The sequence below is a fragment of the Dryobates pubescens genome, chromosome 28, assembly GCF_014839835.1.
Source record: "Dryobates pubescens isolate bDryPub1 chromosome 28, bDryPub1.pri, whole genome shotgun sequence".
Classification (NCBI taxonomy): Eukaryota; Metazoa; Chordata; class Aves; order Piciformes; family Picidae; genus Dryobates; species Dryobates pubescens.
The window spans coordinates 12,410,828-12,425,224 of record NC_071639.1 but is presented as its reverse complement, the minus strand read 5'-3'; the positions used below and the strand labels follow the sequence as shown (position 1 = coordinate 12,425,224).

The window sequence follows — 14,397 nt, the reverse complement described above, 5'->3', positions numbered from 1 at the left end:
GCAAAGTTTGAGGCAACTTTCAACCCCCCCCCACCAGTCACAGAAAAGTCTTTCAAAGGAAGAGTATTCTCCTTCCCACCAATTTCCATTGCACTTTCTAGCCTGTTTACAGTCTCCTCACTCTCCTTTTTCATTACAAAGGTTGGGATCCACTTTTTCAGGCCACACAGCAGAGAGTGACTCATTCCTTTCAGGTTACTGTATATAGCAACTGCTTTTTTCCCCCCTTGCTTTATAAGAAAGTCCTATAAATTTCCTAACTAAACCAAACCACAAAAGCCAGATAACCTCGTGGCAAAAGAGGTGGACAAACATCACCTCTGCTTTCCCACCTTTCCTCAGAGTGTGTGCATGGAACAACAACAAAAAAAGAGCAAGGTCCTAAACAAAGGAATAAAATCAAAGTGTTTGTGGCTGGTAACTCTGCTCTTCACTTCCTTCTTGCAACCTGTCTCTGCCAGCCTAGGACACAGCAGTTCCAGCTGACAATGACTAAGCAACCACCAAGCTGTGAACTTCAGTTGCTGCTCCATTTTCAGTGCATCTTTCCAAGCCACTGGTCTTCAACTATTTTACACTCTTCCTGTAAAACAGCAGTCTGGGGAAGAGAGGACAGTGGTAGGGACTTGACAGGGGCAGGATCTTGAGCCTTGCAAAACCTAAACCATAAAACCAAATATGATTTTTTTTTCTGAGGGACAACCTGGATTAAAAGAGCAAGGAGGGAGTAAAAAAAAGTGTCTGAAAATGTAATTATTTCTCTGTATCAAGTAGCATCTAGGACACAGGAACAACACCAGCTCTCCTGCTTGTCTTCTTAGTTATTCAAAAGTAAGATTCTGAACACTGGAACAGACTTCTGAACACAGAGATCACTGTAAACAGGTCAAGACTGGTTCAGAGAACAGATTGTTATTATTTTTAGGCAAGCCCAGGAAAGGTTAAGCTGCAGGTTTATCTTCTGCTGGGTAGTACAAAGGAGAAGCTTCATTCCCTCTTCGAGGCTTGAAGCCCGTGTTCTCTGCAAGGTTGTTGGGTGTACACAGGAGGACTTTCATAATGCAAACAACCATTAAACACGGAGAGGCACTATCAATGCAGGGAGAAATTGGCATGTTTATAGTATCTCCATTCTTCCTTGTGACCTTTTAAAGGTGACAGAACTAAAGCTGGAGTTTCCCACCCACTGACACACAAGAGAAAATGGAATGCTAGCAGGAGCAGGGCCAAAGAAAGAAGCCAGAAGGCTAAACACTGCACATATTTAAATATCTGTATTCCACATACATGATCTCAAGTCTTGCATTGGCTTAAAAATGAACCCAAAGCAGCAAACATACCTGAGATACCCTGAGGCTCTGCCTGAAGGTCACAGTACCACAGCCTGTTCACTGGGTGACAGCCTTCTCGGATGGTCATCAAGACATAGCGACCATCCACTGAGACCTGGAAGGATGTGCAGGGAAACCAAAGACAATTAATCCTCTAGGAACAACCACCACAAAAAGTCCAACTTGAAAAGTTAGGCCCTGCACCCCTAGCTGATGCTAGTTGAGTGAACAGACCTGTAAGGAATATGAGAACTCACCAAGAAGCCACACTCATTGCTCACATCGAGAATTAAGTGGAGACTGCTGACATATGAGGACTGTGGCTCTGAGCCTGGAGGAGAAGGCTCCAGGGAGACCTTACAGCTACATTTCATATCTGAAGGGGACCTACAGGAAGGCTGGGGAAGGACTGTTTAGAGGGATCTGTGGAGATAGGATGAGGAGCAATGGTTTAAAACTGGGGCAGGGGAAATTTAGGTTGGACATTAGGAGGAAGTTCTACGCAATGAGGGTAGGGAGACACTGGAACAGGTTGCCCAGGGATGTAGTTGAGGCCCCATCCCCAAAGACATTCAAGATCAGACTTGATGTGTCCCTGGGCAGCCTGCTCTGGTTGGAGGTGTCCCTGCTGACTGCAGGAGGGTTTGGGCAAGATGACCTTGGAGGGTCCCTTCCAACCCAATGCAATCTGTGACTCTGTGGACACTGTAGATAGACTTTAGACGGTCTCCCTCACACCAGACTATGAGATGGGACACCTCTAACTAGATCAGGCTGCCCAGGGCCACATGAAGTCTGATCCATGCAAATTCATTGTGCTAGCCATGTCAGTAAAAGAGAAGGCTGAGAGGGGATCTGATCAAGGTCTATCAATATGAGGGGTGGGTGTCAGGATGAAGGTGCCAGGCTCAGTGGTGCCCAGTGATAGGACAAAAAGCAATAGGTATAAGCTGGAGCACAGGAGGTTCCACCTCAACATGAGGAGACACTTCTTTATGGTGAGGGTGACAGAGCCCTGCAGCAGGCTGCCCAGAGAGGTTATGGAGTCTGCTCTGGAGGCTTTCAAAACCTGCCTGGATGTGTTCCTGTGCGACCTGCCTTAGGCAACCCTACTCTGGCTGGGGGGGTTGGAGTGGATGATCTCTGGAGATCCTTTCCAACCCCAAACATTCTGTGATTCACCATTTGTGTGGTAAGCCAGAGTGGGGAGCTGACCCAGCTGAAGAAGACAGCACTGTACACAAACCCAGCAATCTCAAAAAGGAAAGAAAAAACCCAAAGAAGAAGAAAAAAAGCCAAGAAAGCAAAGCACCAACAAACCCCACCAAAAGCTAGCAGAGAATAAACCACAGAACAACCCAGCAAGGGAAAGAAATTAAAGAATAACATAATGAAAAGGTCAAAAAAGCACAGAAATGCATTTGCCAGATGAATCTCTCAGGCAGTTCAGTGTGCAGTTGCAGGACTGGCTGAGCTGAGAGCCTGCAGCCAGCAGCTGGAAAGATGAATGCCAGGGGCAGGGCCTGCTGGAGGCAGCTGAGCTGGCAGGCACTGTAATCACAGCCTGAGTGCCACTGACTCTCCTGTGACAGGCAGCAGCCTGGCTTGCAGAATGGCAACTGGATTTCCCAGCTAATGTTTGTGTTATTCTTGTGCTGCTACATCATCTTCATCAAACTGCAGCCCTTGCTCTTGGCCCAGAAACTTAGGAACTGAAATTTCATACCAGTGTTTCACTCAACTCTTAGAATGCATTGATGGCTCTGCATAAGGGAGACAGCTGTAACGTCAGAACTGACAGCTTAGATCAGAATCCAATTCTCCTGGTTTCCCACATCCAAGCTGAAAAGGAAACACAGCCCAAGCATTTCTGTGGGATCCAGGATGCCAGTCAGTGTGCATTTCCCTCATTCAAATCATGGCTATTATTTCAACCACCACCCACTGTTAAAAGGTAAGGAGGTTATAAAGCAACCCAGCATCTTAAAGTGACATTTAGGTGCTGTCAAAATAGGACAGAGGAGATTCTGTAGCCTTTCAGCTGGAGCTTTTAAAGCCCTTCAGCATAACAATGATTTTATTGGCATAACACAGCACTAATCCCTAGCTCAGCACTAGCAAAGGAAGGATTATTCCCCAGAGCTGATGCTGGGATACAGTTTGTAGTTTCACTGCTGCCACTGAGTCATTTGGCAGTTCTGAATTTATCATCACTCTGCTCTTTCTCAAATATTTGCTGTGACCACCTTCACACCACACAAACCCAGCCTCATGACAGCTGTGCTCCCAGGAACTGGTCTGCTTAGTTTGACAAGGATCACACTCTTCAAAGGAAGATCTTCTAGAGAAGTTTGGGGTCAGAGTGGAGCATACTGGGAGGTTTTCACTAGCAAGTTTCTATGTTACCTGTTATCTCCATTTTGGTGAAAAACTAACCACTGCTTAGAAAAAAACTAATCAAGAGATGAGGTGGTTTACCTCTAGCTTCACTAAATCAATGGATACCAAGAGAAAAAATGATTTGAAGCCTAATTAATAAAAGAAGTTTTCCACCTCCTTCATTTCTTTCCTTACAAGACATAGCTGATTCATTATACAAGGCACCTAAAGAACCCCAAAGGGTGGTGTGTCCTGCAGTAATGACCTGTGAGGCTCCACAGCAAAACTGCACTTAAGTGTTTTGTCTACAAGCAAGCTCATTTCAGGCCTAAAATTCATCCACAATTAAAAAGAAAAGGAAAAAAGAAGAAGAATGGAGAGGAGGAGGCTGTCAGCTTTTCAGACTTCCTGCCTTTATATATTACCCCTCAACAAAAACACCAATAGCAGAGACATTAACAAGTGCTTTGCTTCCAAGTGTAGTGCATGAGAACAGCCCCACTGAGTATTAGTTCTCTGACTCTACCTGGGTTGTCAGCACTGCAAGATTCAGGAGCAGGAAGAGCTCTCTATTTTCAGCTGACAAACAGGGCCCTTTGAGGGCACAGGGTTATTATTAAGGCAACCATACAAATGAGTGGTAGGACAAGGGGCAATGGTTGAAATTGAAGAGTAGATTTAGATTGGCTGTTAGGAACAAGTTCTGCACCGTGAGGGTGGTGGAACACAACAGCAGGCTGCTCAGGGAGGCAGTTGAGGCCCCATCCCTGGAGCTATTCAAGGTCAGGCTGGACAAGGCTCTGAGCAACCTGATCTAGTGGAGGATGTGTCTGCTGACTGCAGGACTAGATGACCTCTGGAGGTCCCTTCCAACCCATTCTGTGGTTCTATATACACACATCATTCCCTTGGAAGCTAACTAATTAAAAGTTTTACCACCCTTGCCCTTTTTGTTGTCAAGTTGGGAAACAAAGCAGCCCTAATCCCTGGCTAATTTATTCCTGAATAACAAGACATGACAAAAATTCACCAAGTCAGTCAGTAGATGATATGCTTGTGCTGAGGAACAGATAAAGCAGCTCCTCCTTTAATTGCAGACATCACCACTGCAATCAGCTACAACCTGAGCTGCACCTGTGCTTATCTCACAAGCTACTGCCCTTCATGCACTGCTGCCCTTTGCACATGGAACAAGGTCACTGTCACTGCTACCTAATGCAGTGCCAATCAAACAGAACAAATGAATCACAGACTAAAAGAATTAAAGCTCACAAAACTGACAGACAGAATCAAAGCTTTCAAACAGGGCCAAATTAGTAACTAGACTCTGTGTGTTCAGCCCTGGGAATACCAAACTATCCAGAGGTCCCTAGAACATGCTTATGACTCACTGCAGTTGCAACAGGGCTCCAGGCAGCCTTGTCCACAGCAATATGCCTGCCTCCATGCATTCTCATTCTTAAATCCAGCAGCAACCCTCTGAGGTGACAGACAGACATCACACTGCTTTTCCTGTGGCTTTCAGCTTCTCTTTGAGTGCAATGAAAGCACCAAAGCATAAAGAACCCCCACCTCCAACCCCATGTGCAGCCAGAACACTGCCTGTTTCTTAGCAGGGAACTTCTCCAGACCTATTGCCAGGACTAAAGGAAGGAATTCATAGCAGGCTTCTATCCCAGGTGAGCCCTTGAGAAAGGCAGTGTAAAGCTTCAGAAGAACACCCCCAGGCCTATTTTGCAGCCAGGCTCACTTGTGCAAGATGACAATGTTTTGAGCCCTTCCCCTTCACGCTGCTCACTCTGACCCTGTGGATGCTGCACTTCCACCTTCCTGCATGGAAACTAACCTCAGCCAGCACACATCTGGCACACCTCACTCCCCTGTGCTCCAAATGTCATTTGCAAGATTACCTCCCTGGCTGAGAAGCACTGATGTGAACTGACAGCTCTGAACACCACAAAAATAAAAGTCAATTCAGGGACTAGGCACAGTGTTTGTTAGCCAACACCACGAAAACCTGTCCTTCTTCCACTCCTGACAGGATTGGGATGCTCTAGAGGATTTCCCTCACCCCCTCCTTTCTCTCCTGTTTACTTTCCTGCCAGCACTACAGGGATTTCTAACACTACCAACTGTGAAAGGCTCTTACATAACTTATTGTTTAGCTGTGAGAATAACAGGCTGGCTGTGAGAGAGAGAGAGAGGCTCTGTGAGTGTGCAGAGGAAGCAAGGAATAGCACTTCAACAGAGGCATGGAAAGCTCCTTGCAGAGCAAAAGGGTTTCAAAATCTTCATCCCAGGCTGCCCTCTGCTGGGATGCTACTCAAACTCCAGCCCTCCTCCTAACTCCTACAACCTCTACCATCCTAGACTCTGTACCAGGACTATTCTTTCCCCTAGTCTAATGAAAAGATGTGCCAGCCCCTCTTCCAAAGCTTCTATCTAACAATAAACAGATTATTTGCTCACAAGCAATCCATTCCAGTGAGGAGCTGGAAAGGCACCCAGATTTTTATGCCAACCCCATTCTCAGCACCACAGATTTTGTTCAGATCAAGCATACCAGGGGTTGGTGTTGAATGTGTAGCAAGGGAAAAAACCCAAACCCTGAAGCTGCTTTTTGGTGCATGTTGTCTTTTACATGTATTAAGCTGACAAAGTTTTACACAACCCTCCTTTGCCCTGATCAGTGACCCAGTTTCTGCTCTCCACTGAACATACACACACACCCCCTACACACCCACTGCCTGCAGTGCACCTGAGATCATTCACAGCAACATAATTTACTTGTGCAGTCTCTGAAGGATTCAGTAAGGCAAAGGTTCTCCACCCAGGCTGGGGCAATCCTAGATACCAGTCCAGGCTGGAGGATGAGGAAATTGAGAGCAGCTCTGCAGAAAAGGGTTTGGGGGCTGCTGGGGGATGAGCAGCTGGACAAGAGCCAAGTGTGTGCACACTGTGCAGCTGCCCTGTTTTATTGCTTTTGTGTCTGGGGTTTTGTTTGCTTTGTTGTTGTTGGGTTTATTTGTGGGGGTTTTTTTTGTCTGTTGTTTTTGTTTCCTTAGTTTGTTTGGGGTTTGTTTAACTGTGACTTTTTCCCCCTGACCATTAAACCCCATTTGTCATCAGTATCAGGATGACAGCTCCTCAGTTAACAGCTGGAGCTCCAGCACAAGCCTAGAATATAAACTGATTTAGAAGTGCTTGCACTTAGCTAAGCTCATGATTATTTACCAAGGTGGAGCTCTATTTTACCACTTCTTTAAACAACACTTCCTCTTAAATACCAACATCTCCTGAAGGTCAAGAAGAGAGTCACAAGCATCCATGTAAGTTTACTGAACAAGAAGTCACAGGAGTGAGCTGCTTCTCTATTCACCTCCCTGCTTTTCCAACACTTAGGGGGCTGCTTCAACTCCAGTGGCTTCAGAGCTGCTACACTCTGTTAGTTACCTATTTTACAGCAAGAGTTACTATTACCATTCCTCTCTTCACACCCTAAAGACCTTTTAACTATTTAACATAAGGGCTATAGATTCCCACTAACCACAAACATTACCTGGGACATTTAGCGTCAGAAAGAAAGAGAACCACCCCACTTCTTTTACATTTAAGGCTTCCTCAAGCTTTTCTTGCACAAGAGAAGAGCCAGGAGATGCAGCAGGGTTGTTTCTCTGCACAATGCCATGGTAGACCCTCTGCTGCTCACCACAGGCTCTGTGCTATGGTTCTGTTCCATGGTCCTCCTCACATGGAACTCTGAATTTCTGATCTTGGAATGCTCTTATCCAAGCTCTTCAGCTTAGATAATAAAGGCTCTGTCAGTGTGCTATTATCTCAAAGAGGGGTTTGCTATCCCTAAGACAAGACTTCTGTAGCTAGCACAGCAGATAGAATTTTCAGGGATCTTATACTACCTGAAACTGCCAGTTTCAGCTGTATTGGCTAATGAATCAGACTGCAACAACCCTCTCCCAGAGCAAATGAATCTGCCCTCACAACAGCATGTGTAGTTCAGCTCATGTCACTGCAAAGTAGAAGTAATAATAATGATATGCATCACTCCTGTGAATCAGTGGGTACATCACTACAGGACATCTGTTCCCAAGAGAAAGCCCATTTTATTTATGGAACTAGGGAAAAATAAGGATACAAGATTTCCAAGCTCCACTGTAGTGCCACAAACTCAACAGCACTGATCAGTTTTTGAACAGCAAATCAAAACAAGCAACAACCTTCAAAGCCCCACCTGCAAGGTTCCACCACTGCTCAGGGCAGTTGTTAAAGGGCTGATGAGAGATAGTATAAAAGGTCCTCTTTATTCACAGAGCCTACAGCAAACCCTGATTTGAATCACAGAACCACTAAGGTTGGAAAAGACAACCAAGACCACCAAGTCCAACTGCAACCCATCTCCCATGGCCACTGAACTATGTCCTGAAGCACCACATCTACAGCTCCTTCAACACCTCCAGGGATACTCAAGGTCAAGTGGGACAAGGCTCTGAGCAGCCTGCTCCAGATGAGGATGCCCCTGCTGACTGCAAGGGGGTTGGACTGGATTACTTTTGGAGGTCCCTTCCCACCCAGACCATTCAGGCTGTTTACCATACCTCAGCTCCACCCATCCACTTTGGTTCCTCAGGAAATTCAGCACACAGGATATCTTCTGACTGGTTAGTACCCAGTACATGGTAATGCAGCTTTTGGTGTAGATTAGTGGAGGTCTCAGTGCCTAGTGGAATGCAGATATTTAAACCAATTAGCTCTCACAGACATCCAACAGCAACCAAACAAAACCTTTAGAGAATTTTCTGTGCCCCTTGAGTCTATAACCACTCCCCCTCCAAGCCAAAACTAGCAGAGCCAATGACTTCTTCCACCAATTCTCTCCCACATCACATGCAATTAGTCCAACCATACTTACCATCACTCTTCCCATCTTGTTTTGGGTAGCAGTTATAGAAAATGCCTTTTCCATCGTGGGTCCAAGCCATGCAACTGAATTTAACTCTTTCCAGCACATCTGGAAGATCCTCAGGACCTTCTACTTTCATGAACTTGATAGTAACCCAATCAGAGCCACTAGAACTCAGGCCATATGCAAAGTATTCCCCATCTTCACTGAATGCATAACCTAGGAAAGTGGAAGCAGTTAAAAGAGCTGTGGTCACTGGGCACAAAGAAGAGGGATTGTTTTCCAACAGACTGTACAAGCAACTCCATCTGCCAGCATTTGGGTTTCACAGCTCTTTTCCAGTGCCTGTGGACTTCTCACAAATCTGAGACCAAGCATACACACTCAGGATGTTTAGGAACAGCACTTATGCTCAACAACTCAACTGTGATTTGAGTAATAACTCTTCTGCTTTCCTGAGCTGGGGGATGGGGAAGGGCTGGAGACTAAAAATGCACTCAGGTGGAGAATTCAGTCAGATTATAAGATAAAAACACTACCAAAGAAGTTAACAGAAATTAAGAGGCAAGCAATGCATCCTGTAATAAAGCAAATACCACTTCCAATACTGTAGTCACTGAAAACTGGCCCTGCAAAGCCAGGAAAGCTGACATAAGTCTTTTGGAAAGAGAATTTGTCAGAGCTTTCTAGAAATACATAAAGATTGTATGGAGCCAGTTCCTTGTATTCACAGTTTAAGGCAGGACCCCTCACTAAAAAAAAGGCCTTATTAATCCAGCTAGGCCACACTTGAACTATCCACTAAATCTGTCCTCTTTCTATTAACTGGCCTTGAACAGACTTAAAGGAATTACAGGCCCAAGAGTCTTACTTCTACAAGAAGCCAACAGGAAGTGAGAAAATGGGCTGCCAACACAAAGTAAAGCTCTGGTGAACACAAGGAACTCTGTGATTTGTACAAAAGTTAACACTGATGTGCTGTGCTCCTTCACAGCCTCTCACTTTAACTGGCTGGCTTGTGCTGGAGATGCAAACCTCAATTTTAAGAGAATTAGTTAAATAAATACAACTACTTCCTTTTTCCCTTGCTATGGACAGCCTCAAAAACTGTTCAGATTTCAGTGCAAGCTTGTTACAGAGTTGCTATAAAAGACAGTGAGGACCTGAACTGAGTTAACTGTGAACACAATGTAGAGGTAGAAGTGTCCTGCTGACACAGTGCACAAATCCAGGAAGGGCTGTTGTGTCTGCTTGGATTACAACAAGCCCCTGCAGCCATACTTCTATAGGTGAAGAGCTGGAAACCATTGCTAGCTTCTGCTGAAGACCCAGACTTACTCACCAGGAGCCTCTGCCTCACTAACCTCGTAGAGCCACAGTGCCATCATCAGAAAGCTTATTTGGATCAAGAAAAACTTTGGCTTCTGAATCCAAGGAGTCCTGTACATATAGAACTTGCTGGTTCTGCAGTCCTGTGTTGTAGAAGTGAAAGTACCTAAAAGAACACAAGAGGGAAGAGTAAGTAAACTGAAATGGTTTCATCTCTGTTTCCCAGTGTTCCAAACAACTACTTACCAAGGATGAAAGGACCTGGAAAGCCTGAAAAAGCCTATTTGAGCTTCCTGTGACTCAGAATGTCTGGTTGCTTGCACTACCTCTTTCTTCAGCTGCTGATTTTTCCCCTTATTCCCTTCTTCCACAAAGGAATTCCCTCTGCTTTTCACTGGCTGTGACTAAACAACCACCCTCCAAGCTGCTCAAAGTATGGCTAACCTAAGAGGAGCATTTGAGTACAAATTCAGAACACACACACATGACAGACTTGTGATCTTTTCAGGAGGTGCTTTTAACTGCACTGCCAGTGACCAGCCCTGAAAGGAACAACTCAAAGTCCTACTTTTACAACAGTTCTTCTACAAACTTGTTGCAGCTGTGATAAAAATCACAATTTGTCTTACAAAAAGCCAACAACAGAACAAGGAGATAAAATGACTGGGAACTGGAGACAGCCAAGCACCTTGTGCTCTGCATCATGCAGCCACTGGCTTACTCTTCCTGGTTCCCAAATCCAAGGCAATAAACAACTTGTTTGCCTAACTAGTAGTTGCTTTTTGACTTGCTTCACACCATCAGCACCTACAAAGGGATTCCTCACATACCTTTTTCCTTTCTTGAAGGGGCAACTGTACTTGGGGTAATCGTAGAGTTCAGTCATGCGCTCCTTGAACAGTCCTCTGACAGGACACTGCTCCAGAAAGGGAATTGTGATCTTGTTCTGAGCCTCTACAAATGCCTAGAAGAAAACAATCCCCCCCCCCGACAATTAACTCAAGCAAAAATGCCCACTTTCTGATGTAATGCATCACAGACATCTTTCCCCTCACTCAGGATGTGTAGTGTCACATCTAGAGTCTTACTTATTGCATTAAGCCACAATACTGTAATGGGTCTGAGCTTCTGTCTGGAGTAACATCTCTCCAGGGCACACACTGGGGCAATTAGAGGTTCAGCCAAGGACAAGCTAGATTCCTGCCATTCCTCTTTAAAAACCCCTCTGTATTTCCCTCAGTGGCACAGGAAAGCTAACTTAAGAGCACATATCCAGGAAATATCATCTTCACTTCATCACAAATAAACAATAGCCTATGATAAGTACATTAGGAAACAGATAAAGAACAGAGTCCAAAGGCTGCACTTTCATTTCAGGAGCTGTGAAGGGCTGGGAGATGATACAAATAGTCTCACCCACCATCTGGTCATCCTATTAACACACAGGATTGGTCCCAGCCAGTATTTCTTGGAAAGGCCAAAGTACTGTCCACAGATCAGTTCTTGGCTACAAAAGGCAAGAATGCCTCATCTCTGAGAAGAGCACTTGGAGGAGTCTTTCTAACACTTCATCTTCCAGTTGCAAACACTTAAGGACAGTGGCCAAAGCCATCACCACTCCAGATGTTTGTCAGAGGCTGCCACTCCATGGCATGCATGGCAAAAATGGTGCTCCCTTGGTGTTTCACCATCCCTATTTATAGCACATTACCATAACACTCACACCTAAGCATCTTAAGACGAACCACAGCTGCCCAGAACCAGTCATGCAGGCTTTTCTGTCCCTGAAATGGAGTAGGAAGGACAAGAGACTGTGTGTGGCCATAACTCAGAGCCTGAGATTGCAATGATTGCTGTGGTTATCATCCCTGGACCTCAGTATCTCATCTCCAGCCTCAAACCCTATCCACTCATCTCTTGCTTCCACAGGACTCTTTCCCAGTTGCTCTGAAAGAAGCTGTTGTTTCTACCTGTCCTGGAACTGCCCCACAGCAAGCTGATCAGTGCATGGCAACATCAGAGCCACGCTTCCCCACAGGGCACCACCCACAGCAGGGCTACAGTCCATGTTCCAGAGCTTGTGTTGCACAGCTCTGCAGCTGCTGGACAGAGATCCTGGCATGCAGTTATTGACTGCTATCAATGTTTACTCATTTCTTATCTCTTCAGGCAAAAAAAGAGGAAAGACTGGAACATGAAACTCTTTCAAGTAGTGTTGTACAGACATTGCACATGGCAAAGAGTGAGCAGATGGGACAAGAAGGGAGACACTCCCCCTCCCACCACCACAGCAGCACACAGCCAAGAGCTGCATTCCATGCCAGGCTTTGTTTTCAGACACTTGTCAGGCCAAAAAGTAAAAGAGAAAATGCATTAATTATGGTCAGTCTCCACTTGAGAGGTATTTGTTCGTGCCTAACAAAACATACAGCACCTGACAAGCTTGAAGCATGTGGCTACAGAATAAATAATGCCCTAAGAGCACTTGGCTAAGTGCTGCAATATTGAAGAACACAGACAGGTCACCACTCAGGGATGACACAAGGAAGCAAGCACTACAGCACTGAAAAGAATAGGTACAAAAGACTGATACAAAGGAAGGAGGCCTTCTGGACCTTTCTCAAAATTAGGTTCTATGTAGCAGCTAGGATAGAATCAGGAAATGATCCCCTGAAAAAAACAAAAACAAGAAAGGAGGTGAATGCATCACCAAGGGAAGGTAAAGTTTCACTTCTGCCCTCCCTGTGAGGAGACACAGAGAGCTTTAAAACCCAGCACAGCAGCAACTTTAGATGTACTCAGGCCAATGGCTAAAGCACTCTAAAATCAGAATGTTTCTCTTTATTGTGACCACACCACCTTCTCTTTAGATAACCTATTAACAACTGTGCCCCTACATGTAACATGAACTACACCTATATTTACTATTTAAGTCTTCAAAAGTATTGTCAGGTGTTTAAAAAAAAACCCACTTAAACAGCACAAAGCTATTCTCCTGTCTATAGAACAGAACAGAATAAGCAAAGTTGGAAAAGACCTTTGAGATCACTGACTGCAACCTCTCACCCAACAACATCTAATCAACTAAACCACGGCACCAAGCTCCCCATCCAGTCTCTTTTTAAACACCTCCAGTGATGGTGACTCCACCGCCTCCCTGGGCAGCACATTCCAATGGCAAATCACTCTATGAAGAACTTCTTCCTAACATCCAGCCCAAACTTCCCCCTGCACAGCTTGAGACTGTGTCCCCTTGTTCTGTTGCCTGGGAGAAGAGACAAACCCCCAGCTGGCTACAACCTCCCTTCAGGTAGTTGTGGACAGCAATAAGGTCGCAGACTCATGTCAAAACAGCCATTCCCACACAAAGCAAGGTTACCTTTGTCTGTTCACTATCAGGATCTTCAAGCCAGCAGTAAGGGTCACTTATTTTACACCCATGGTAATCTGACACCTGAATGTATGAAAGACAATGCATTACAAGAAGGCATGCACAGAACCAAACTCTGTTCATCAAGGAATGACAGTCATTTGGAATTCCACAGAAGCATAGAGACAAGCAGCACATTGCTCCCAGGTGAGTTGTTAATATTGCCATTCTTTGGTGATGGCACCAAGGCTGCAGAGCTCTACTTAGAAAACATAATAATAAAAGGACAGAGCACCAAAGAAATGCAGAACATCAACAACAACATCTTAGTAAAGCAATAAAAACCCTCCAGCAACAAACCCAAATGCAGGTGTACAAATCAGATGACAAGATCGGCCTATTGACTGGAAGCAGCCAAAATACTGTTGCTGGTTAGACATCTGTCTGTGGCTTAGCCCTCCCCACCACTGCTGCTCACAAACACGTGAGTGAAGTACATACTCGCTTATTTATTAAAGCCGGCAGAGACTGGCACACGTGGTTGAATTTATCTGCTTCTTTCCCCCAGCACACGAAGCCAGGTGAGCTACCTGCTGTTAGCAGCTGCAGAGCTCAGCCTTGCGCTCAGCTATCAAACACTGAAGTCGGGCCAGCGTTGGCTCAGGTCGGCGAACATTTTGGTTAAAATGTTACCTTGGTTCTATAAATAATCTCTGGGGTGGGGACAAAAAACCCAATCCTTTGCAGAAGGAGAGGGGAAAAAAAACAACCCAGACCCCGTTTTAGCCACATCGCCACTCTAACCCTGCGGTGGGAACAGGAGCTGGGCTGTTTCACTGATGTGCCGGCACACCAAACCAGCTCCCGGTTGCTCTGCCTGCTGCTCCAGCCCAGGCGGAGGCCTGGATTTGCCCGGAACACGCTGCGCTAGCGAAGCTGCGGGAGTCGGCTCCCCGGAGCGCCCCCGGCCCGGCGGCCCCCGCGGGTCGTGCCTGCGGTCCCCGCGGCCACGAATCCTGCCTTCCACAAGCCCCCTGCAGCCGCCGCGGCCCGGAGAGGTTAAACACCCG

General features: G+C 45.7%; 1 protein-coding gene across 1 annotated transcript in view; it reads right to left on the bottom strand.

Moving 5' to 3' along the window:
* The window catches only part of PREP (prolyl endopeptidase), a 45,602-nt gene that overhangs the window by 30,818 nt on the left and 387 nt on the right, over positions 1-14,397 (bottom strand). The window contains exons 2-7 of the mRNA XM_054174015.1: positions 13,337-13,411; positions 10,788-10,921; positions 9,993-10,123; positions 8,638-8,847; positions 8,324-8,445; positions 1,341-1,446 (exon numbers count right to left, since the gene is read on the bottom strand). Coding sequence (XP_054029990.1) covers positions 1,341-1,446; positions 8,324-8,445; positions 8,638-8,847; positions 9,993-10,123; positions 10,788-10,921; positions 13,337-13,411 — 778 coding nt within the window. The remainder of the gene's footprint in view (positions 1-1,340; positions 1,447-8,323; positions 8,446-8,637; positions 8,848-9,992; positions 10,124-10,787; positions 10,922-13,336; positions 13,412-14,397) is intronic.